This window comes from Eulemur rufifrons, chromosome 17 (genome assembly GCF_041146395.1).
Source record: "Eulemur rufifrons isolate Redbay chromosome 17, OSU_ERuf_1, whole genome shotgun sequence".
NCBI lineage: Eukaryota > Metazoa > Chordata > Mammalia > Primates > Lemuridae > Eulemur > Eulemur rufifrons.
This window is the reverse complement of record NC_090999.1, coordinates 34,403,670-34,430,439: the sequence shown is the minus strand read 5'-3', so window position 1 is coordinate 34,430,439 and position 26,770 is coordinate 34,403,670. Positions and strand designations below refer to the sequence as shown.

The 26,770-nt window shown below is 42.4% G+C and overlaps 1 protein-coding gene across 2 annotated transcripts in view; it reads left to right on the top strand.

The window, feature by feature from the left end:
* The window catches only part of LOC138398214 (chondroitin sulfate proteoglycan 4-like), a 46,173-nt gene that overhangs the window by 4,641 nt on the left and 14,762 nt on the right, over positions 1–26,770 (top strand). For both annotated transcript variants that reach the window (XM_069492494.1, XM_069492493.1), the window contains exons 3-6: positions 2,564–2,740; positions 11,471–11,669; positions 15,099–15,230; positions 20,768–20,940. In XM_069492494.1, coding sequence (XP_069348595.1) covers positions 2,564–2,740; positions 11,471–11,669; positions 15,099–15,230; positions 20,768–20,940 — 681 coding nt within the window. The remainder of the gene's footprint in view (positions 1–2,563; positions 2,741–11,470; positions 11,670–15,098; positions 15,231–20,767; positions 20,941–26,770) is intronic.

Here is a 26,770-nt window from a genome sequence, read left to right as displayed (position 1 = left end):
TGGTCCTATCTTGGTCAATTTCATTTATTAATCATGCTTCATAAGAGGCATGTATTTAAGAAGGTTGGTTGAAATCTGTGTGTCGAGATACATGTGTTCCCTGTGGCATCTATATTATTGTGTAGCCTTGTTCACAGAGAAGAGTCAAAGTCACATGTCCCTGCTTTCTGGATGACCCCTTCATGTTACCTGAGGTATCCAGGTTTTGAGACATCATCATTTTCACTTACTGTGACACTAACCTCTAAAAACTAGTGGCTGTAGCCTTTAGTGGCTTGGAGAAGGGGAGTCCCTGGCCATTCTTGCCGTTCATTCAATCAGCAAATAGTTTTTGAATATCTGTTGTGTGTCAGGGATGGCAGTTCTAGGTACTGGAAATAAAGTGGTAAACTAACCAGGCAATAATCCCTGCCCTTAGGGGGCATTTTTCCTGGTGGGGTAAAGAGGCAGATAGGGAGAAACAATAAATAAAATAAATACATGAAATGTTTAATAATAAATGGCCTGTTAAATGAAGGTTAGTGCTGTGGAGAAAAATGAAGCAGGAAAGGGAGATAGAAGTGCTGGGTCCTTTAGTGGTGTGTATGTGTGTGAGTGTGTGTGTGTGTGTGTGTGCGCGCGCGCGCGCACGCATGTGTGTATTGCTGTTCAATTTCTGATAGAGTGGTCAGGGAGGGCCCTGGAGGAGGTGAGGGGTGGGTGAGCTAAGCGTCTGTGGGAAGAGCATTGAAGCAGAGGGAGGAGCAGCAGCTCCGCTGGGTGTGTGTCTGGTGTCCGGGGAGCAGCAGGTCGTCCAGGGTGGCTGGAGCTGCATGCATGGTGGGGAGAGCTGCAGATGGACTTCACCTTTGACCCTGAGTGAGGCGTGAGACAGGAGTGCTGGAGGATGAGAGGATGTGAGCAGACAAGCGACACAGTACACCTCTGAACAGGATTGGTGACAGGGACCAAATACTTCTTAATCTGTCAAGATTTTCTATAAGTTATATCCCTTAATTTCAGATCAGCAGATATTGTTCTTGTTTTAGAAGTCTAGGAATAGACAAATCCCCCAAACACCCTCTCTTTGCCTTCAGATTGATGCCATTAAAGGACATGTCATTTTGGGAAGTGCCACTTGGTTGAGGAAATGATGAATTTCTCCAGGAAAAACACTCTGGAGGTGACTCTGTTTAAATGCTATGTTCCCAAAATGCATTAGGTTATCACTCCTCCCACCTTCTGATCAGCGCCGTCTTCCATGTCTGTTTTCAAATAGCTTAAAACGGCATGTTCCAGGAACATGTGGACAGGCCTGTGATCTGGAATTCCTCTGCCCACGGAACTCCAGAGAAATTCTCACAGCACCTGTGTGCGAGTGGACACAACTTTCCCTTGAGATCCTTCACGAACTTTTCAACTCTTGTCAGAAACACCTCTGAGAGATCAAAAGACTTTGCTCAAAGGAAGTGCACCACAGGAATGGGCGAAGTTGGACTGTTGAAAATTTTGGCTGTATTTTATCAAAATAAACACAACCCCAGAGACTTTTTCAGAAGTTCAATGACTCCTTTTGGGGTTTGGAAGTTTTCTGCTGTATGTTTGGGTCATGAACTTACAGAAGCCAAGTTCCCCTCTAGCTTTAAAGTTCTCTTGGTCTCTGATTTTGATCCTGTGCTCTTTAGTATTTCCATGAGAGTCTTAAAGACATGAAAGGCATTCTCATCAAATTTGTGGTTATTACAAATCCGAGAGGAATAACTAATTCATTGGATGACCATTTCAGAATTAAAATAAAAGAGATGAAATCCAACAGGGATAAAAGTAAATGTTTGCATTTGGATTATTACAGTGAGGGGCAGTTTTGATAGAATAATTTGATTTTAATATATTTCATGATAGTTTGTCTATAGAAGATGATGTTAGCTAGTTATGGGTAGCATCCCTTATGTGTTGCACAAAAAACTATTGTATTCTGGAGGAGGAGCAGGATTAGGAGGTAGCAGGTGTAACCTCACGTACAAAGAGCAGTTAAGGGACCAATGCATACTTAGCTCAGAAAAGATGAATTTGGGGGAATTTAACAGTTGCCCTGATCTATATGTCTCCAAAGAGGAGAAATCCAACCAATGGGTAGAAGTTTCAGAGCCTAAATCTAATGGTTTGTATTGTTCAACAAAGCAATCAACAACTTCAAACATTAGTGATGTTGAATCTGAATTTTACTAGGTGTTGTTCCATTGGAAGCAAAGCTGGATTATGTCACTCCCAACACACTTTATTGTTAGGAATAGCATTTGAACCCAGGTCTTCTGATGACCGGTTCAGCATTCTCTCCACTACACCACATTGCCAGTTGCTTTGTTCCTCCTTAATCTGATTTCTGGGATGCAGTGTCATTTCGCAAAAACCATTCCATCCATTGCAATTTGCACTCCGATTGTCATACTCAAACTTCACAGGATGGAGATATGCTTCCCTGTGTTTTAGAGAGATATAAAAAATTAGGATTTCTTTTATAGCAATTTATTCATATTTTTAAAGTCACATTTCAGCAAGTTAGTGATTTTGTTATTTTTTACAGGTGGAAAATGAATTGATTTACTATGTTCATGATGGTAGTGAAGAGCTTCTTGACAATTTCACCATCTTTGCAAATAGCTCAGAGCTTGGAAAACAGAGTCTTCCCCAAACTCTTTTTGTGACTGTTGACCCTGTAAACGATGAAGCTCCAGTGATTACAGCCAATAACGTCCTCCGGGTAAGTGCTACATGCTTTAGACTTATCATGAGAACCTGAGGGCTACTGATTTGATTTTCATTTATACTATTTCTCATGATAAATAATAAGACATATGACTATGTATATAGAGTTGACATGTTCCCACTGGTTTAAATAAATATTAGTTATTAGCAGGACATTCTGTTGGGTGCAGCTGGGAAATGGCAAAGAATCACAGTGAGTGACCTGCATATTGCATTGCTTGAGCAGGCACCACCCAGAGCACGGCCTTTTCAAGCTGGTTAGGGAGGCCTGTGCACGTGGGCAACCCCTGCCAGGCTGGCAGCGTCGTGGTTTAGAGAGTGGATTCTGCAGTGGGCAAGCCTGGGTGCGAGTCCTGGCTATGTGCCCTTTGGCAGGTTGTTTAGCCCACTGATTTGCTCTCATTTTGGAGGCAGTGAATAGAGGCAGAGGTGTGAGGATTGAAAGATAAAATGATGTGAAGCTCTCACGCAGTGCCTGACACATGGTTAGGGCTCAATAAATGGCAGCTCTTGTCATTGAAAAACTCCAAGGCCACACCAGATTTTGGGTAAAAAGAGGCCATGGTACAGCCATATGACAGTATTTCTCGGGTTCTGGGAGCTTCTATTCCCCTTCGCTCTCTCTGAGGCTGCCCCAGGGGTACTCCTCAAGCACTCACAGATAGGCATCTCTGGGCTACGCAGGGTGTGTACCATTTTGCTCCTCTCCTGATTGGGATCCCTGGGGTAATGTCAGCTCCTGTGGCTTCTGTTGCCCACACAGGGGGCTGATGTGCAGGAAGCCTCCTGGCCCCTCTGGCTCCATTCCTGCCTCGCCAGCACTACCAGCATCAGAGCCGGCAACCCATCAGTGCCAGTTTATACTGAAGTATCTCAAAGCTTACATTAAATAGATTCCTTTGTTTAAATTATGACTGTTGTGAACAGAGCCTTTTGGGATTTTATTGATTTCCAGTCATATGGTACAGAACTTAGTAAGAGGGTCTCTCTTTAAGTGTAGCTGTGTTACCTCCTCTGGGAAGCCCTGTTAGATTCTGGCTGCCCAGGGCTGTCGATGTGATGTTCTCATAGAGCCCTCCCTGACCACCCCGGCAGAGATAGCACTGTGCTCTTCTTTATCTCTGGACCCTGCTTTCTTCTTCTTTTTAGTGCCCATCACTCTCTGGTGGTAAACAAATAAATAATCTGCTACCTGTCTCCTCCCTTAAGTGTAAACTCCATCTGGAAGGGATTTTATCTGTCCTTCCCTGTGGTCTCCCCAGTGCCTGGCACAGCATACGGCACATCACAGGGGCTCAATAAATGCTGAATCCCTAAATGCCCTCATGGAGCTTATGTTCAGTGGGGAAGACAATAAAATTATATTATAAATAAAGTGGTGATCTGCTGTACTTTCCTGCAAAGCTCTTAAGGGATAGAGAATGGTTGGGGTTAGAGAATAATGACACTGCAGAGAGGGTGGTCAGGGAAGGTCTGTCCCAGGAGGGGACATTTGCATGGAGGCCTATGTGTCAGTGGTTCCTGAGACCTCTCCTAGGTTCACTGATTTGCAAGGATTCACAGGACGTAGCATATTCATGGCCAAGGTTTATTACAGTGAAACATGTGAAGCAAAATCAGCAAAGGGAAAAGGCACGTGGGGTGAGGTCCAGAGGAAACTAGGTCAAGCTCTAAGAGTCCTTTGCCAGGGAAGTCACACAGGATGCACTTCATTCCTCCAGCAGTAAGTTGTCACAACACATGCAAAGTGTTATCTACCAGGGAAGCTCATTGGATACCGAATGGCCAGGATTTTTAATGGGGGCTGGCCAGGTAGGCACCCTTTGTGTAGTGTGTGCCAAAATCCCCGACTCCCAGGAGGAAAGCAAGTGTCCAGTATCAACCACACTGTTTGGACCAACAGTTTAGACACAGTGAGCCACCCTTATCATCTAGGGAAAATGTGTCAGCGTAGGACAGTTCCCAGATACCACGAAGGGCCAACCTTGTGAGCAGGCCTTTCTCGGGAAAGACGGTCTTCAGCCTGCTGTGTTAACTCTTTTCTGAATAAAGGCAGGAGTCAGATGGGGGCTGGAGGTGACTAGCTGGGGAAGTGAGGGGCTGGATGAATATTAGGGAAAGAGCATTCCTGGCCAGAGGATAACCAAGAGCAACAGTAGTGAGTCTGTAGCGGGTTTGGCGTGTTTGAAGACACAAAAAGCTCTGAGTGATTCGAGCAGCAGATGGAAGGAGGAGGAGAGTGGATAGACATCGGCTTCCATGGTGAGAGCTGATTTCTGGGCATACGGACCCCCTGATGCCAGATGATTGTGTTCCATTGGCCTTCTGGAGGTAACCATGGGAAGCAAGGGAGCGTTTACTGAGCCCCTGCTATGCGTCAGGCCCAGTTTTAAATGTATCATGTAAATGATTAAATGATTTCTCATTAGTTCTCTCAACAACTCTTGAAATAAAGTGAGGATTATAATAGCCTTGGGACACAGAAAGGTTAAGTCACTTGACCAAGGTCATACAGTTGGTAAAAGACAGAGCGGGATCTGTAGCCAGGTAGTCTGAGCACCGGGTCCGCACTCTGCTGTCCTCGGTGGGAATGATCTGGAACAGTGCTTTCAAACTGCAGGCTGCAACCTGTGCGTGGACTGTGAAATTAACTGAGTGGGTCAGAATCAATATTTTTAAAAGAATTAAGTAGGATGGGTAGTATCAGAATGTGCTATGTATAATGAGGGTAAGTATTGTTTTGTGAAACTTGCTTCATTTATACATGTATTGGACTTTAAACATATACGCACAAATACACATAGGTGTACTAGGTTCCTGTGTAAAATGTATTTCTTACTTTGGGTGATAATCAAAAAACACTGTAAGCCACTGATCTAGCAAAGCTAGGGGCTTTTATATGGGTGAATCACTTTTTTCATTGCTCTTCCTGTTTCAGGGAAAACCTGTCCTTTTATGAGGTTAGGTCTCAGGAGTTCATCTCCTGAAACTTCTATCCACCGGGACACGTAGAAACTGGTACAATAGGGTAATGACAGAGTCAGTGCAGCCTGTAACAACCCCCTCCCCCCACATTTTCCCCTCACTGGGCTACTTTACCACATGCAAGGGGTCTCTGCCCTCAGCTTTGGTCTCCCTGTGACCACTTAACGTCACAGCCTTCCTGCAGGTCAGCCCTGCCTGCCCATGACCCCACCCATCCGCCTGTCCTTTTCAGCAGGGAGGGAGGTTGGGATGGAAGGACCAGCTGCACGTCTGAAACCTGCCTGATTCACTTTATGGACTGCTATTGTGGCCCAAAGTCATGGCGAGGAAGGCAGAAAAATCATAAATTATAAAATTTCAAATATTCCAAGAGAAAGGAATATAGACAAGAACATATAATCACAATATTGCTTTCATCGTATATGTAGTATGATGTGAATGAAGTTGCTGTGAGGATTTTTAGAACAATGAAGTCTTGTGCACTGAAATTTTGTGATACAATAACAATGTCTATTTTCAATCTCAATACAAATTAGACTTGATGAAAAAGAGACAAGAGACAACCAGGAATTGGTCTTGCTAATTTGAGAGCCTGCATAGGCAGTTTACAACATCTAAGACATTCTTTTACTTTCTGCCCCTAAATTTTTTATTGGACTATGATATCTCTATTGTCCACTAGGATATATAATATTGATAGCAAGGGCAAATGGCATAGAAAACTTCCTGGAAAGACTGTATGTTGGTCATGTTGCAGGATGGTCTCTTGAATTGATAACCTTTAATACTATTAAAGAATTGTCATGCATCAGGTTTGTTAACTTTTCCCTGAGAGTTACTGTAGAAAGCATATGCATTTTATGAAAATAGTAGAGTCATGAGAGCGTATTTTCCAATAACAGAGTTTCTCTAGTGCTATGGTTATTAGTTACTTCTGTGCAGGCAAACTCTCAAATTTAGGGAATCATTTCAGACAATGACATTTCTTTTTCTAGATTTCAGAGCATATCAAACAGTAATAATACCACCATTGACATGGTCATAATGACAGCTAATACTTACGTAGTGCTCTGTGCCTGGCATTTTTCTATGTACTTTACATTTACTCATCGAATGTTCAACATCTCTTTGGGCTATCATTTTTATTAATATTTTAAAGATGAGGACTCTGCAGCATAGACAGGCTTCCTCAAGGTCGAAAGCAGAAGAGCTGCTGGTAGACAGTAAGTGGCGGAGCTACATGCGAGATTGAGCTCGGAATCACAAGGGTCTCCTGCTTCTTCCTTCGCAATTACAGTGAGAAGCCCAAGGACCTGGAGAAGTAGATCAAGCAAGTGTTGCTCTTATTCCTATTTTAAGAAGAGGGAATTAGAACTCACGAGGTTAAGTGACTTGCCCAAAATAACAAAGTTAAACAGCGGCAGAGTCTGGGGCAAAGGCAGTTACTCAAACGCTAAGCCCATAAGGCCTTCAGATTCGGTGCGGTCTCTGACTTTCCCATCAGCATTTTCTCAAGACCTTCACGTTATGCCTCATGGCCACTCACTCTCCTTACTTGCCATCAGGGCCAGGAGCAGGTGGCTGGAAGGTCCACCTGCAGTATACCTGAGAGAATGTGGGACCGGGGAGGGGGATAGAGCCACTGATGGCATCTCAGACTCTGGAGGGCCATTCGCAGCCAGGAATCTGAATTTTAACCTCTCCGTCCCAGCACGTCAAACACAATTCTTTCTCCTGAAGTCCTATAGCAACACTTCCTTAAGCCACGGGGCTTTCAGCTGATCTCCATGGCCATTCAGATCATTTGTGTCCTGACAAACTAGAATTAGGCCATTGTAGGTGAATCCTTTGCATTTTACTCTGAAATATATTCTACTGAGTACTTTTGTATTCAAGCATGACCAGTGATTTTGTGCACACCTGATAAAATATATTTGTGTCCACAAGAGGGCTTCATTTTTCTATTTTTCAAGTTTTTCTTTCAATAATACTGTACATTTTGTTGTTTTTATTCTGAAAATAGAACCATTTGCTTGTTTTTGATAAGTGTTTGTCATCACTAGAAAGAGCTTTGAGAGCTGAGCACAGCAGAAGAATTAGGGCGGCAAAGCCTGAAGTGACAGCTGACGTCCTGGGGGTACCACGGGTGGGACAGTGCATTTATGAGCATTTCATATCCCTCATATGAAACTCAGGAAGGATCTGGGTTTTTAAATATTACAACCATAATTAGAATTAAATTGGATCAGACTTGGGTTTCTATTAATAAATACCACTAGTCTCTTCTTAAAGCTAATGGTAAATTAAAACAATATTATTCCAGGTTTGTGTTAATTTGTTCAGATATTTATACTCTGAGCCATACTTTTTTGGGTTTTGAATCAATTTTAAATCTGAATTCATGTTGGGGGGTCTTTGTTTTCCTTCTCCCCACCTAGCTGAAGTTTCTGTTGCCAGCACTGGGCACTAAATCAGGCCTCACCTGAAGCAACGGGGCTATTAATTGAACTAAATTTGGTTTGGTAGAAACAAGACTTGAGGTTCCCAGCTCTTGTTTTGAGTGGCAGGTTTTCCATTTGTTTTGGAAGATAGTATATTTCAGAGGCGAGAGGGGGAAGAAGCAGTGTTCCGCAGCAGAGTAACGACAGTGGAAAACATGCTTCGTCCAGCATTCGTGTGCATAGTGTTGGAAAAAATGAGTGTCTGCAAGTCACGGGAAGAGAAATGGCAGCACATTTCCACACCAGCTTGAGTTCTTGAGGAAATGAGGATAAGATATATGGGTGGATTTAAACGTGTAAAAAATGAAAAACTGGAATAAGTGGGCTTGGAATTTTGTGGAACAGTCCAACAAGTAAATTTTATAGAAATAGCCTTTCAACAGGTTAAATGAAGGCCAACACCTTATAATTTGCACATTGTATTGATTAGCATTTCTGGTAGCTATTTAACAGTTGATGTCCTTAGAGTTTAGCGCTGAAAAATCTTCAGTGGGCATATTCCAAATGGCAAGATATGGGAGCATCCATTGACAACACAATTATTAAACAGATACACTACTCACCCCAAATTATGGAGGAATGCTGTGAGATCAAACAAAATCTGCAGTACATGTTGCAGACTAGCCTCAATAGTGGCAATCATCACACTCTTAATGATGTAATAATTTTTAGTAATATTAAAAATCATATCCATCCTCAGAGTCAAATCTGATGAAGAAGATGAGTTCCATAAAGCTAATATTTATTGAATGCTTACTGTGTGCCAGGTGAAGTGGTTCTAAGCACCTTATGCATATTAAGTTACTCAGTATACATAATAGCACCGTCATTCCTAGTTTATTGATGAGGAAATTAAGGCACAGAAAGCTGAGAAATGTGTCCAAGTTTACATAGCTAGTTAGCATCAAAGGAGTGATTTGAACCCAGATAGTCTAACTGGACAAAAACAAAATCAAATGTTCTTGAACAACCTGAAAATAATTTCAAGAGAAGAATTGTGTGCAGTGATATTGGTGTTGGCATATGTTGTTCTTCAACGTAGTCACCTTGAGGAGTTAAACATCCATTTGGATGTGTAAGTTCCAGTGTGTGTGTGTGTGTGTGTGTGCGCACGCAGGTGTGTGTGCACATGCATATGTGGTGTACGTGGATGTTTATCTAGGTCCAATTACTTTATGATCTCAACTCTTAACTTCCAAAGAGCTAAAGGGTAATTCACAAAGTAGTTTTTTTTTTCCTGTGCTGTCAGTAGTTGGTACATTAGAAGGAACAGAATGAATTTCTGTCTTCTAGCCCGATCATGTCTGATATGAAAGCATAGGGATTGTATATACTTCCTGATCTCCCTGTCTCAAATTATGTTTAATAATTAGATGGTGGGTGAGCATGGAGTAAATTATTTTATAAACTGCCTGTTCTACTGAGAACAGTTCCCTTTAACTGGAGAGATTACATATTAAATCATTTAGGATCGAATTTTTAAACAAGTTAGTAAGAAACATAGAAGATGATGATAAGATTCTAGCCAGAAAACAAGAAATGACACATAATCTTGGGAATGTGCACATGATGTTTCTGTGGATAAGAAAATATATATCAATATAAATACAGATAGCAATGTGATAATTGAGTTAGTGATAAAACCACTTGTTTTTAGTGTTAGTGAAAGATCATGTGACTGTATGATTGGAGAAACTCAAAACAGCCTGAGGCCATCAGATGTGATTCAGTGTCCACAGAAACATTATAAACCTAACATGTTCAAAACTGAACTCCCGATCTCACTCCACAAATCTATCTGTCCTCAGCTTCCTTATCGCAGTTGATGGAACCCGTCCTCGTTGCTGAGCCCCAAGCCACGGAGTCATTCTCTCCACCTCTCCTTCTTCCACACCTCACTGCATGTAGTTTGTTAGAAACTCTTTTGCGTTATCTTCAGCAAACACCCAGAATTTGACCACTTCCTGCCACCTCTGCAACTGCCGGCCACTCTCGTCTATCGTCCTTCTCTGGGATTATTGCAGTCGCCTCCTGCTAGTCTCTCAGCTTCTAACCTGGCCCTCTCTGGTTCTGTTGTTGACAAAGAAGCCAAAGGATTCTGTGAGGACTTGAGTCCTCCCAGGTCACTCCTCACCTAAAACCCTACGATGATCCCCCATGGCACTCAAGGAAGAGCCAAAGTTCTTACAGTGTGTTCAAGGCCCTGTGTGATATGACCTTCCATTAAGTTCGATTCATCTCCTTTTACCCTTCATCTTGCTTATTCTGTTCCCGCTGCACTGACCGATTTCCTGACCCCCCAACAGAGGGCTGTTTCCTCTGCCCGATGGTCCTCCCCCAGATAGTTACTTATATGTGTGGCTCCTCCTTCCAGCCTTTCCTCAAACCAAGTTTCCTACTTAACATTTGCACACTCCTGAACCGCCCCCCTTATCTTGCTTTATTTTTTCTTTTTTTCACAGTGCTGTGATTTTCTAACACACTGTGTAATTCATTTCCTTATTATGCCTGTTGTTTCTTCTCTGTGCCCCTTGATCCCCTCCTGCTGGAATGTAGGCTCCCTGGGGACAGGACTCTCTGTTTCATTTACTGATATATTGCCAGCACTCAGAACATTGCCTGGAACGTGGTAGACGCTTGATGTTTGGTGAATTGTTGAATGAAGATGTTTAGGCAATATAAATAAATTTTAAATGTAATTGAAAAACAGGGTATATTATTCAGATACAATTGTAAATGTGTGCCATAAGCACAGCAAACATTGCAAAGCCATAGGAACCAGATGTTGGTGTTCTTGCAAGACTGGCTAGATAAAGAGAATGAAAAAGATGCAGTATGTGTGATTGTCCCTCAACTATTTAAAAGCTGATGAAATAATTTGCTTCTTACAGTGATGAATAGAAATCCATGCCCAACACACAGGAGGTGCTTAGTTACCGTCAACTTTTATTGTTATACTTTCTATAAATGCATATGCTGTTTAAAAACTTAAATTTGAATAATTATGAATACCGTTTTACTGAAACTTCATAGACCTCATAAATTGAATAAATACTGCAACATGCCTTGCATTTCATCTGGCATTTAATTATATATCGGTTTTGAATTAAGAAACTTCATGAATTGCTTGAGCTTTTAAATCTTTATGCAAGGGACCAGGGTGTCATAGCTATCCAGTTTATTAACGTGATGTAATTATAATTGGTACTCAAGAGATGCATGTTCCTCTTCTTTTTAAGGTGTGGGTGAATTCTGTCACTGTGATGACCAAAGGTGACCTCTGTGCAGAAGATGTGGACTCCGCCCCACAGGACCTGGCCTACTGGGTCACTCCACCCAGCAATGGGCATTTGGCTCTCAAGTCCTTTCCTGGCCAAAGCATCCAGAACTTCACCCAGGCTCAAATCAATGAGGGCCAGCTAGTGTTTGTACATACCGGTATGCCACAGAGAAAAACAGCGTGAAACTGAAACGTGTTTCAATCAGTGGTTAATGTGATAGTCATACCTAAGAGTTGCTGACCGAAAACCAAAGGCCATCTAAAAACTTTCCATCTCAGTGACAGAATAATTTTTTAAAAGGTGACTGATTTTAGTAAGGCCAATAATAGCAAGCATTAGAGAGTCCCTGTAACTTACATGGCTTACTCAGATTGTCATGTAAGGTCTGTGCTCAGATCTAAGCTTCTCTGGGAGCCCTTTCCTGAGCACCCACTACAACAGCATCTCTTCTCTGCCACTGTCCGTCCCCTTCCCTAGCTACCTGACATTATAATATAGATTGAGTCGAATATTTTTTTTGTTGTCTGTCTTCCCCACTAGAGTATACGCACTATAAGGGCAGGGCCTTTGTTTTGTTCACTGTGGTGTCCTTAGCACCTAGAACAGTGACTGGAACATAGTAGGTGCTTAATAAAAACTTGTTGAAAGAATGAAATAATATTGAACACCTATTATGTGCCCAGTTAATTTCCAGAAGCTAGGAATACATTAATGAACAAAACAAAGAGAAATTTATTCAGTGAATGAATACATGGATGAATGAATGAATATAACTGTCATTCTAAGAGATCCTGACTTAGAAAAGGCTTTTCTTCTTCCTCTTGCTCATCAGTAAATCAGTAGGCCAAGCAGCCACTGTGAATCTGCAGGTGACCCAGTCACTTTGCAAGGGTGGCCGGGCTTTGAAACAGGCCATTCCCACAGCAGGGGTGGGAGGGAGCATGAGCCAGTGGGGCATGATGAGAAAGTTAAAAAGTCTCATCTTTTCAGTTATTTTTAATTATCTTCTTTGAAAATAGAGTAAAGAAAATAAGCATAAAATATTTTCTAAATCCAAATGTAGTCATTTCCTGATTATCTTTGCAGTTAACATAAAGAATCCCCAAAGAATCTGAAAATAATTTACTACGTGAATGCTCCCATCTAGTGGTTCCAAACCTGTAGCCCAGGACCTGTGGGGGTTAGTTTCATTGCAACAGGATCCTAAATCTACCCACGTAGGAACCAAAATGTTATTTCTAGACCAGATGGTATTTTTCACATGTGTGTTTCCATTTTTCAAACGTGTGCAGATTGCTGATTAATAAAATACAATTCGTTTAAAGAGCCACTGAATTGATAGAAGGTTTCTGCCAATTATGTGTGTTTTTTATTATAATAGTAGATACCGAAAGTCCAAATATTATTAGATGAGGGCTTAGAAAGCTTTTTATTTTTATGAAAGGATTATCGTATTTTCAAAATGGAGAGAACTACTCTAGAGACTTGCACAAAAGAAGTTTCAAATTTCTAAAACTATCGTCTACAGTAGGAAGGAATCATTGACTCTCCACCATCCGTAGGCACCACGGGCCGGGCAGCCACATTGTCCGTTTCATTTCCCCTTCAGAAGTCCTCTGGGAGATAGGGAGTAATGACCCCATTTTCGAGATGAAGAAACCGAGGCTCAGAGGGATTAAGTTGGTCTGACCCTGAAGCTGGGCTTTCTCCACTAGCTGCCACCCACTGAAGGGCAGAGGAGATTGAAGAACTGAAGTTACTATTGGCAGTAAAGGATTAAAAGAAAAATTAGCTCTCTGGATTGATTTATTTGTCAACTACTAGGTCTGTATTTGTTTTTGGTGAGTAGAGAAAATAGTTTCTCCTAAAAAAGCCAGAAGGAGAGTTACAGACAAGCTCCACGTCAGAGCCAATCCATCACATCTTCTAAATGGCCGTGAGACAGGCTGATAACCCTCAAGGGGCTGGAGCCCAGCTGCAGAGGAGTCTGTTGCTGAAACCAGCTGGTTCTCCCCTGGCACATCTGTCCATCATCAGCCCCAAACAAAGACTTAGGCTTAAGTAGTCTCTCTTAGCATTTATATCTGCAAAGTGCTCTGCCATAAATCGAATTCGTTATCGAACGTAACAACCTAAGTAGGTTGATAAAACCAAGATGTGAGAGGCTAAGTGATTTATATAAGGTCACCCTTCTAAAAGGATTGTCGGAAAAAATCTGAGTTGTACAATGAAAAATCCACAGGTCAACCCTCCTCATCTTTCTCTGGTCATAATTAGTCTATTAGGGCACACCCAAGACAATAGTCTATATTTGTTTTGATAAAATTCCTTTGATTCCATCTCCATTTTGTTTCCAGATTCATGAACTGTTCAAGGTGCCTAATAGCAGAAATTGTTCTCTCCTTCATTTCCTGTTTCATTCAATACAACTTTCAAAGTGCCATTTCTAGGAAAACAAGCAAGTAAAAATTACATTTGGTTGTGGAGCCCTGTTCTGAATTATATAGACTCAGGCTTCTCTCTCTCTCTTGTTTTTTAAATGGTGACTTTTGAGTTTAATCGGGAAATTTTAAACAATCTGTAGCCGTTTTCTTTTCTTTTTTTTGAGAAATCAGAACTCTCAGGATTTGCTTAGATAACAAAAACTTGAGAGCTTGTCGTGCCATTGACCTACCTTTTATTAAATCGTGTTACTAGGGAGTACTTGTACATAATTGCAGAGTCTGACTATGCCTCTTTTGTTCCTTGCCACATGTCCCTGAGGGTAACAAAGACACATTTCTACCCACTGCATAATGCAAAGACCTGTGGCCTCCAAATTTACTGCTGGATGGACATTTTCAAAGGGTGATGGGAATGCGAACATCAGGCTGTCTGCATAGTGATCTTGCCTGGTGCTTTGTGAGTCAGATTGGTAAAACACCCCTGGGAACTGGATCGATAGGGGCCATCTCAATTTAAGCTTTGCACATAAGTTAATTTATAACTTTACTGATAGCACTAAACCCTGGACAGTAGTGTGGGTGTGGAGTTCTCTCCTTGCAGAAATTTAACAGAAGCAAAGCTGGGTCTTTCCCTTCCCTTCTCTTTTCCCTCTTAGCAGACTTGAGACAGATAAATAATTAGAAGTGCAGGTAACTGTTTGAGGGGCGGGCATGCTTAAGTATTATTTACTTCTCCCTAGTTTTGATTTTTAGTATTACTAGGTAGGTATTATCAATATTTCAGAAATTACTAGGCGGGGTGTGTGTGTTCTATGCATACATAACTTTATAAATTGATTCCAAAATAAAAAAATGGAGGTGATGAGTATGTTCTTAACATTTTAAAAAAGTTCTTAGAGGTAACATCTTTGTTTTCATTTATTATGTCATGGGATGGGTGGAATTTGCATTGTCGTCCTTTATTGATACTGTTTTAACTTCATGTTTTTATCAATATTTGACTGGTTGAGCTCAGTGACCATATTAGCACGTCCTCAAATTAATAGCAGTTCCTTTGCAGGGGAACAGGTGGGAGAGAGGGTAAAATTGGGCGGCATGTGCAGAACAACCAATTGACCAGAATGTAATTTCTTCTTTTGAAGGAGCAATGTCAGGAGGCTTTAATTTTCAGGTTACTGATGGCTTGAACTTTGCACCTCGACAGATTTTTAGCATCACAGCTCGAGCTCTGATCATTAGCTTAGAAGTAAACAGAGGACTGAGCATCTTCCCAGGTAAGATTTTAACTGAAGCACCTGTTTAGGTTTAAGTGTTTTTCTGCCCTGCATCTGTCCTGACCTTAGCTCTGTTGGTATTCCTGGTCTCTGCATTCCTCTCTCTCTCCACACTGTGACTTGCTTTCGGCTCTAGCTCCTGGCCAGGAGGGAGGAAGTCAGATTTTCACACACATTTCTATTAGGTGGCTCTTAGATCTGATAAAATCTCAATTTGGGTGGGCATGGAAACAAGAACTGCAGAATCACAGATTTTAGAGTTGGGGTGGACCTTAAGGGTCTTCTGATCCACTTGTTCTTGGTGGTTCTCCTACCCTAACACCCCTGGGTAGCAGTGACCCTCCCTGTTCTGTATCAGAATCCCCTGGTGTGAGGGTGGTTCTGATGGCCATGCCACCTCTTCCTCTTTTCAGGGACCCAACTGAGCCTTCCTCAGCCTGGGCTCTGCAGCAGTCACCCTGAGATGGTAGGTCCCTGCCACTGCGTGTAGCAGTGGTGACAGATGCCTCACTCTTCCTCTTGCCACAGCCCCCCCGCCGCCCACATTGTATCAGGTCCTGCTGGGGAAGGTGGCCTGCTGCGTCCCATCTCAGGATGTGATGGAAGGTGCCAGTGGTCAGCTGTGGTCAGGACCTGTTAGGATCCAACATATCAGGGAAAATCTATTCTTTTTTATAGAACTATCGATTGTTTAGAACTATAATACCAGTAGAAAATCTATTCTTGTTCTAGATTGGACATTCACATACCATTGAATCCTTGTGTTTTTTGGTAGTGTCTTTAGATATTGTATCTACTTCTTTGGGTTGTTACAAGGATTTAAATGAAATAATGTATATGAAAGCAACTTTTGGTCATCCCCATTTGGCAGATAAAAACACATGAGGGCTTGGGAAGGTCACTAACTAATAGGAGTCACAGCCCCAAGATGGAGTGCCAACTCTGAGCCCAGGTCCTGTGCTGGCATCGAGCAGCTCCGCTCCTTTGCGTGGGGCAGCGTTCCAGGGCTGTCTCTGCTTTACTGCAGAGCGTTGGTTTCCTGAGAACCGTGCCATCGTAGTCACTGTTTATTTTGTCTCCTTCTCTGTATTATTGATGGACCGACGTGCAGAACCAGGGAAATATACATAACAATTTAATAAACAGAGACAATTAGGTAGAAGTACTGTGTGTTTTACTGTTTTCAGTTAGGGAAATATTGCAACCTGGCATTAGTCAAAACAGTCTGTTTTTTGACTCACATTGATTCCATACCAGTCGGACTTTCTCCGCCAGCTTGTCAGACTTTGGTATTCTGTTTTGCCTCCTTTGTGTTCTCAGTCTTAAAAAGTGGCCCTGGCTTGAGACATGTAGGAATTTGCATGGTAAGCCAAAATAATTATTAGAATACTTAGTATGGTGACTGCTTTAAGGTTAACCATGGCTTCTATGCCCTGTTGAATCTGACAATTAGTTTTTAACTCAGTTATTTTAAAGTAGAAAGTACTGTAGTTCTAAATGAGCTTTTTTGTGTGTGAACTAAGGAAAAAAAATCTACCCAAAGTGTATTTTTATTTTGTTATATATGTGTGTGTGTGTATGTGTGTACACACACACACATATATATAGAAACATGTTCTATTTCTTTCTGTAAAATTTATTCCCCAGAAAGGAGTTTTATAACCAGTTTTTCACCTTGAATGCTACCATTGATTTTGTTTACCTTTAGCGGTGGCCTGTTGGAATATACTGTGGCTTTAGGACCTAGTTTTTCTGCTTATCCAAATTGTACTTGGCTCTTGTTCAAAGAGTGTTGGGGAGGGATTGACCTTGAGGGTTTTGTTAAAATGGTCTAGAATATAGGCTCACACAGACCCAGAGTTAAACAGCTCATCAGCAAAGGGTCTTCCTGGCAAAGTCTGTGACTTCAGGGAACCTCATATCACCAACAATGGTCTGTCCTCTGAGGTAGGAATTGAAGGAGAGAAGAGAGGAGAAGGGATTCATAGTGTGTTGCTAAAGGGTTTAGAGCAGAGATTTGTGAACTTTTTAATCAGTAGTTCTTGAAACACTGAGTGGAATACTATAAGACTTAGTGGCAGTTAACCAAGAACTATAAGAAGACCCTGTTGATCCTCAAGGAAATGATCGAAAGCTTACTAATTGGTGAAATGAGAAACTTACACTCAAGAGTCCACTAACCATGGAAAATACATTATGATAAGTGTCCAGTGAGTGGTACAAAGTGGCTGAGCTGCCCGAGTTGGGAGGAGGGAAATCCCATAGCCTGGCACGGTCAGGGAGAGCTTGTGGCCAAGACAGGCCTTGGGCTGCCCTGCAGGGTGAGCAGCATTTTGGTGGGTGGCATGGAGAGGGGTGGGCATGCCATGGAGGGCAGCACTGCCCAGGGAAGACCAGGGGAGAGGAAGGGTGTGTCTGGAAGCAGGCAGGGGAAGAACATGTCAGATTCATTAAATGGTTAATCACATTATTTTCTGACTCAAACGTCATTTCCCCCATTGAGTTCCAAGTAAGATGTTTATAGACGATATAGCGTCAGCTTTAAAAATACTCACTTCTGAGCCAGCGAGGGTTACGCTGACCGCCAGGGAAGTTGCTTAACCTCTCCTAGCCTCATCACCCCTTCTTGGTGATGAGGAAGCACATGCCACACTTCCTAGGGGAGTCATGATATTTCAAAGAGAGGGCAGGGCCGTGGCCTTGCTGTGTCTTGGTATATCTCTGCTCCTGACTACAGGACTTCACTTATTAGGTACTTGATAATGTTTGTGGAAGAAATGTGTAAGGCCTCCAAGCCTAGTGCCCACGAAACTCTTGCCATTTGTGGTGGTGGTGGTTTTTCTTGAAGCAAACACACTAGGGTACAAATATGTTTGAAAAACGCTGTGTTTAAAAGGAGGATAAAACAGATTTCTTTACTCCCTGACTTGTCAGAGACTTTGACAGGCTACTTTGCTTTTCACATCTCCAAGAAGGGCATATGGAGTGAGGGCTTAACCACACAGATAAGGTTACGGAGCCCCCTTATGACCACACCCTTTGTAGGGCACTTACTCTATGGCTATAAATTTAGGTGGGACCTTAGAGAAATCATTCCCAAATTAAGTGGCTGGAGCTTATTTATGAAAATATCAATGCTTGTATGAAATGAGGTGGGCAGGGGGGAAACGATGTGTGTCTTTTGGTGAGCCAGGCTGGGCCGTGAGAGATGCTTGTCAGGCAGTTGCAAGCTGGGGCAAGCTCGTCCTGCCGCCTGAGCATGCTCAGTGATGGCTGAACAGGAATGAAACCTGGATACCCTTCTGGGTTAGGTTGCTAGAGAAGAGAATGAGGGATTGACTTGCCCTGGCTGAGAGAAAGGCACTCTTGGCCTGGAACAGCTCTGTTGTGTCCTCTATTCCAAAAGGTTAAGACAAAGGCAATGATATTTTTTTAAGAAAGAGTGTCTCGCACCCGCCACCCACCAAAAGTAACCCTGGAGGTGAAGGAACAAGTGGATTATAAGTTAGGGTTCTTTATAAGAAGGCACAGTAGGGAAAGGTCCCAAAGGAAAACTGTAGATGGAGAAATTGGATGTTGGGTGCCCAGAGACCACACACATAGGAGACATAATCCGTCTGATAGGAAGTGAGGACCCAGCCTTGACAGGTCATAGAGAGGGCCCCAGTTAGGACTTTACGAAACATTGCCTAAGGGAACAGAAACATTGCTCTTGCCTCCCTGGGGTGACCTCTGATCCTGGCCTCCCAGCTCCAGGTGCCAGAGGGTGGCAAAGCCTGCAAAAATGTCAACAGCAAGAAGTGAGAGGAATGTGGGAGGCAGTTACGGGCATCACACGAGCACTTTGTGTAATAACCAAACTTGTGCCAAGGCAGTCCTGAACCCGACGTGGAGCCATGTTTCTGCAGCTGACCTTCCAAGGCCCTTCTACTCCCACCTCCAGGAGCCCCAGAACCTAGAACTCACTCCAGGGCCTCAGGCATTTTAAATGGAGCCTCCAAATTGAGGGCTCAGAACAATCTTTGCAAGTTTGGAAATCTTTCATACCCGAAGTTGGCTTCCCCTAGGAATTGGCAGGTACCTAATATAGTTTAAATACTACAATTGGTGGCCTTTGCCCTCTACAATGGCTGCATAAGGAAAGTGAAAGAGGATGTCATTCAGGAGGCTTAGTTATTATTGGACAGTTGACTTAACTTCACAAACAATTTATAAGATGCCTACTCAGTGAGCTCCCCTGCAAAGGCTTAATGCTAAAGCCCTTCATCAAGGGCTCAAACAGAAGAGGTGAGATAAGATTTGGGGCCAGAATAACTATGTGAGTCTATTTCAGACCTGGCATCCTGTATATGAGGTTGGAGATGTTCCCTAAAGCAGTGTCAGCAGTCTCCAACCTTTTTGGCACTAGGGACCGGTTTTATGGAAGACAATTTTTCCATGGACAGCGGGGTGGGGGGAGAGGAGCTCAGGTAGTGATGCCAGCGATGGGGAGTGGCTGTAAATACAGATGAAGTTTTGCTCACTCCAGCTGCTCACCTATGCAGTACTGGCCCCCCTCCCTGCCCCTGTTCCTAAGTTTCATAGAAGACAATTTTTCTACAGACAAGGGGGACAAGGGGGGCCAGCAGAGCTCTGCGGCCTGGGGGCTGGGGACTATAGCCCTAAATCATTGCAAAATAAAGGGATATGTACTCCAACTCTGTGCTCCTCCAAGAGTGGCCCATGGACCTTCTAGTCTGGGAACTGATAAGAACAGAAAATGAGAGGAAGTGTTTAGAAACTTTTATTGCAGTCTGACATTGCTGTAACATTTTTATTGTATTTTTTGAAATTATTGGTCCACAGTGGATTAGGATGGAAACACTGATCCTTTACCACAGAGCACCTGAGAAGCACTGCTCTAACCTGAGTGTTCCAGAGCTTCTCTGGCCTTTGGTTACCCATTTGGTCACATCAGCGTGCAAACCCATGTGTCACTGGTGGTTCTCTTGTGGCTTTCACACAGGCCCTTCACTCCTCACGACGTCCATGGAACATGCATGACTGGGGGGCCCAAGGAGATGTCTCACGTTTGTTTGTTCATGAGCCAACCTCTTCTCCCCAGGTATTAGCAGATGGATCCTCCATTGAGCACCTGTAGCCACCATCAGGCCAGGACACCTGTACCCTCCGAGAGGAGGTGCTGTCTCCTGTGTTCTAGGCACTGCACAATCTGCTTTCCCTTTCACGTGCTTGGAGCCACGCTGGGGCGCATACACCCTGGCATTGCCTCCTCTCTCTAGGGATCAGACACCCAGGCCTAGGCTGAGTATTAGAAGGCTGTCTCATCTGGGGGCCCAGTAGCAAATTTTGCCGACAGATAGATGCCTCAGGGCTCACTAGCCTCTCACAGCCCGATTTCAAGTTAGAGATAGCCAGTTGCCCCATTCGCAACCAAGTGTTTTCCAAAGAGTTTTCAAGAGCCTGTGAAGGGTATTTTATTAACTGGCAGCTCTCCTGTGCTTCATACTTATATGCATGCTTTAATCCTCACTTAGGTTCCACAAAGCCCCTTTCGTCTCGTGACCTGAAAGCTGTGACCAATGATGTGGACAGTGCAGGAAACAGAACTATCACTTTTACGGTTGTAAGTTCCCCTCGACGGGGGAGGTTGGTGAGAATGAACTCTGACGGCAGCACAGAGGAAGTGTCTGTTTTTACCCAGTGTCTGGTGAGTTCTGACATCCGAGCTGCTGAGCAGGGTCGAGTGCCCCATGGGGCGGGCCTTTCATTTGTCTCCATCCTGTTACATCAAGCAGACGTGCCCCTTTGCCCGGCAATTACGCATTTCAGCCGTGCTGGTTCTAAAACCGGACACTTTGTAGGGAGCACAAAACGAGACACAATTGTCAGAAAACACTAAGAAAATTTAAACTGTGTGTCTAATAAACAAAAAGGGGTCCTTTATCACTGAAAACTGACTTAAAAGGAAATCCGAAGCAGAGTTGCAGCAGTAAATCCTGTAGGATATATGTGTGTGCATTTATATTTAATATTATTAAATTATTTAATATATTATAAGTATATGTGTATATAAATATGTATGAGTATATCTACATTGTATCACTCATATATATACATATGTATATTTTAAATCTGTCTTTAGAGCCATTTGTTTTAAATGTCACTGGTACTTTACCAGCATCACATACCTTCTTATTTAACTGGATAATCCTTCAAACTTTTGTGTCTTTTTACATTCTAGCGAGGAATCTGACTGACCAGACATGTTTGCTTATATGTGATTTCATTTTCTGAAAGACTACGTTTCCAAATAGTCTTCCTGAATATAACTGTTTCACTTGTTTGGCATTCACGTTTCTTTTTGCATTCTGAAACAGTGTATACATGGATCTGATAGTCAATTTGGCTATAGCTTTACATGACTAAGGAATAAAAAAAATCCAAAGTCAAGTTTAGCAGAAATAGCAAGAGTAAACCATTTGTCTGCCTGCCATTAACCTTCAGGCCATTTCTCTGCTCTGTAATGTGGCAGGATTGAATTTGGCTTTTGCTTTGCAATTGCCTTTGTCTGGATGCATTTAAGGGAACAGGTCATGAGGCTGGTAAAACCCCTGAGTATGATGCTGCAAGGAGGGAGCATAAGCTCTCTAGTTCACAGGCGCACTCCAGAGGAAGAGAAAAAGAACTAGGATGAAAAGTACGTTGTGTGGGGAGCTGAAACGTGCCCACGGGCATCAAAACATGCTCAGGGTCGGTTTGCATTTTGAATACTGACAAGAATGGTATTAGTCACATAATGATGCCCTAGCCCTAGTTCCTTTTAAAAAAATTTTTGATTATGATCATTTGAAGCATTGTTTTCAACTGCTTTTTCAATTATGTAGTATTTTAGATCCATATGGTCTAAATAGGCTTTAGTGGACATAGCAGCCAGGATTTACTAGGTTGTGTTGCAGTAACAAACAAATTGAAGTGACTTACAATAACAAACATGCATTTCTCACGCATATTGTACATTATTGTGGGCTGGCTATGGGTCTGCTCTGTGGGTCTTCTTTATCCCAGGGTCTGAGTTGAAGGAGAAGCTTCCGCTCTTGGGCATTGCTGTGCTTGCGGTAGAGGGGAAGAGCGATGGTGGAACCGTGCAATGCCGCTTAAAGCTCGTGCTCAGAATGCCGTGTGTCACTTGTGCTCATGTGTCACTGGCTAGCGAGAGCCACGTGAAGAGGCCTGAATCCCAGGGCCCGAGAACTATGATCTTTGTGGGAGGAGGCACTGGATGCTGGAACACAAGCACAGTCTACCACAGCCGGCTAGACTGGTAATCTGAAAACAGTTTGTAATACTCAAAGTATATTTTCCTATGAAAACAAACCACCTTGAGAATATGACACATTTGTAAACAGGAAATTAATATCCCAAGCTAGAGATAAGGCCCCAGGGTAAGCAAAGTCTTGATTGCTTAAAATCCAGTTACTTCAAAGTTTTATTGTTTTCACTTCATGAGTCCTTCTGCTTTTATGAACAAGGAGGCAAGGATGAAGAGAATGCATCAGCAGTGGCAGGCAAGGTGGCAGAGCGGGCAGTGTGCCACCTGGGGCTCAGGGCCACACGGGGGTGTCTGGGATGAAGGGCTCTTGACTGTCGGGCCCTGTGGAGACAGGAGCAGGGTCTGTCTGGAAGAACAACCCGGGCAGCCCCATAAGTCAGGGGTGGGGAGAGGAGTTTCTCTCTCCTTCCCGAGTAGACCTGGGAGTCCGGCTCTCTCAGGTGTGCACCCGCCACACCAGTGGCCTGGTCCGGCGCTTTGACTCGAAAAACGGAGGAGAGAGTGTTATATTGTGTACAGGGCTTTAGCCTGTTTATGAGACTTTTTATACAAGGCACACCCCTGGATGTGATCACTTCATTTTCTCTGAAACCACATCTAAGATACACTTAGAGTCTATAGGAATTCAGCACAGCAGCCCATACTTTTCTGTACCTTTGGTGTGCAATGTCAGAGAAAGCTTGTAATTTAGGAATCAGTTACCCTGGTGCTCCTTGATCTACTGCTGACTACTGGTGACTGAGCACAAGTCCCTTGGCCTCAAGCGTCGGCAGGTCTGGATTAGCTCTGTGACTTAGGGCAAATCACGCACCCTTTAAACCTCAGTTTCCTCATCTGTAAAATGGGAAAATAATAGTAATGAGAATTAAAAGCACTTTGAACAATTACCATGTACCAAGCACTGGTCGAAGCCTTCTATTATATTACTTATTATCCCCACTTACAAACTCAGAGCCCAAAGCATGGGAGGTTAAACAACTTGGCCACAGATACACAGCTTGAAAGTAGCAGAGGCAGGATTCAAACCCACGGCTCCTGCTTCTAGGTCATGCTCCTGTTGGCTAAGCCATGCCTTTATCCTAGTGTTTAAATGTGGAATAAGACAGAAAACAGATGTAAAATACTTAGCAAAACACTAAATAAATGGTAGTTAAGGCCAATGTTATTTATCTTTTTGTTCTTGGAAATGTAGATGTTCTTTTTCTCTCCTGGTAGCTAAAAGACTTGTTTCATAGGGGAAGGCAATTTTCTGGGACACTGGAATTGGCCACTGTGTTTACCCTAATTTGCTACAGTAATTTAATGAATGGAAATGAGGTCGTTAGAGGAGAGTGACTTTTGCTTCACCTATAACCCACTTACAGTTTCCCTTCGGGGGAGAGTCCCTGCTGTTCCCCAGTGCATTTCCCTGGGTGATGGGGTGGGGGGAGGGGAGGGCTGAGGAAATGAAAGGGCCTCCTGCAGGGATCGAACACTCCATTCTCCAGAGCACTGGCTGGAGGAATGAGGCCTGGAGCCAGGGGAGCTCCAAGAACCCCAGCCCAGCGGGTTAGTGTGAGAAGGACACAGTGGAAGGACACCTTCTCAGAGCAGCTGAGAGCTGCTGTAGCCAAGTTGAGGTGTTTTTACAGGACATGTTTGGCTAAATTTCTGTGCATGTGATTGAAATACCCTGTCTCCCCTTCCACTTCAGTAGTCATAAAGAATATCAATAATGCGGTCGTGGAGGGAGTGTGCAGAGAAAACTCTGTAAGGATATAAATCAAAATGCTAACTCTAGCTCTTTCCAGGGAGTAGGTCATTTTGATGTTTCAGTATGCGTGTGTGTTAGTTTCTGAGTATAAAAATAACACATGATTATTGTGAAAATAAAATAAATAAACTTATATTGAGAAAGCGCAGAGCATCACCAGTAAGTACAGGACAATGGGTGTTCATCTGAAGGCGTTCCAATTCTGGTTAGCTTGTGTGTTCCAAAATGCAGATTTTTATTTGTGACTTGGGAAGAGGGAAAAACCTATTATTCATCTTCCTGGCTTCCCCTTTTTCCAGATCCTGTCTCCTTTTTCACATGCGAATGGAATGTGAACCTTTTCCTAAAGTCTGCAGTTTTATGGCCTCTGTCAAATGGGACCCTGGTCAACTCTCAGCCGTTGCATAATGAATGGCTCCTAATGCTACCCAGCAGCTCCAGAACATTTTTGAAAGTAAAAGAAATGATGGAGACAGGCTATAGTGTTGGTGAAAATGATCAAAACCTCCTCCCTGAAGTATTCAGTGAAGACATTTATCGACACATATTATGTGCTTTGATTAGTCCTCTTCAATCTGGTTGGTGAAAAAAGACATTATGAAGGAAACAATTTCAATTATAAAAGGAGGTCAGAGCTGTTCAGCCATATACAAGTAATCGAATGACTTTGATTACTATTTGGCTTCGTAGACCAATTTTTCTAATTTCAAGAGTCAATTCCAGCCAATAACCTCCTAACTTGGGAGAGTGCTTTAGGCAGTTGATGGTTCAGTGTGCTTTCATACTTTTTCCTGAAGGGACTAACTTGTTCTCAGCCTGCTACCATCCTCAGCTGGGGGAGACTAAACCACTGTATCATTTGCACATAAAACCCACACTCACTCTTGGCTTTTGATGGTTAAATTAAAATGACTGTTTTAATAAGTGGCTCTGGATGGATAGAGCTTATGAAAGAAATGTTAACTCTATTATGCACAATATCATATTTTGGCCAAATAATTGTGGGGAAAATATTTGTTATGTCATAGCTCAAAAATATTTTCTTATCCCAGAAAAATACACTATTTTTTCAAACTATACCATGTCAGCCTACCAAGATAAACAAGTAACATTCTTGTTTTTCACCATAATGGTATCTCTGCCTAAGTGGGAAAAACTAAACCACAAAAACTTTTGCTGAAAATCTTGTACCCTGAAGAATTAAACATATGAATACACAGAGAAGGCAAATCAAAATTTAAAAATGAAATGAAAGCTTTTTACAAATTTAGAAAAATTATTGTTCATTTCAAAGAATGTATAAATAAAATAAGAATTGAATTCTATAAAGCACTGATCTCTTCCAAGTAGTGCATGAAGCTAATTGAGTGATTTTTCATTCCAGTGCTTGTTGAGATAATCTGGAGTCATTAGAAAGCAAAGTGTTCCAGTTTTGAGGTTTATGGTGCCTGGCCTATTTTCTTTTCCAGAAAGCCAGTAGTTGCATTTTAGCCATTGTGCTGCTGTGGGTGGGAGATCATCCATCTTAGTCTCTGCTTGCTGCTGCAGTGCAGACACAGGTTTCCAGGGCCACATTTTGAAAATAATGCAATCAGTTCTGGGTTATGAATTTTATCTAATTACCTCTTCCAGAATCTGGATTTATTGCTCAAGATAATGTGTACATTTTAAGAAATTGTGAACGTATTTCCCATAGGATAGAAATTAATTTATTACAACTTAATGGGAGTAGAGTCAACCTAATGGATCATTAAGCTTCGGTCCCTGAATTTTCTGAGCAGGGAAGGATCAGTGTGTTGCTGTTAGTGATTCCTCCTGCCCCACCCCAGCTCTGCTTCCTTGGGGTCTCTTCAGTAATAAGCTTAATGGCAACTAGACACAGAGGTCATTTTGGACATTTTCCACCTGCTTTTTTTTCTTTTTCTTTTTTTTTTTTTTTTGTTGGGGGGTAATTTTGGCTTTGCCACTACAGTTCATCGAATTATGTGCTAGCATATTTTTCCACGTGTAGAAATAATTGTATTGCGTTGCTAATTAGTCACCTATTCATTGTTTGAAATGGAAATTGACTGATGGGTCCTGGCCCAATAGCTGCGAATAGCCAAAAATGTTCCTTACTCTTAGAATTGTTGGCTCTTACTTTGAAAAAGCAAATAGAATTAACTCCCATTTCAGTGACAGTGGTTTATCTTTTCTCCTTTTATTAATTTCTTTTTTTTAATTTCAGAGTGTTACAGTATATTTTGCTTACATAAATTGCTTTTGTAGCATTTGAGTCAAAGTTACAAGTGTGCTCATCCCCCAGATAGTGTGCATTGTACCCGTTAGGTGTCAATTTATCCATCCCCTCCCTCCTGTTTGATTTCTGATGAATGTTATTTCCATATGTGCACATAAGTGTTTTTCGATTAGTTCCAATTTAGTGGTAAGTACATGTGGTGTTTGTTTTTCCAT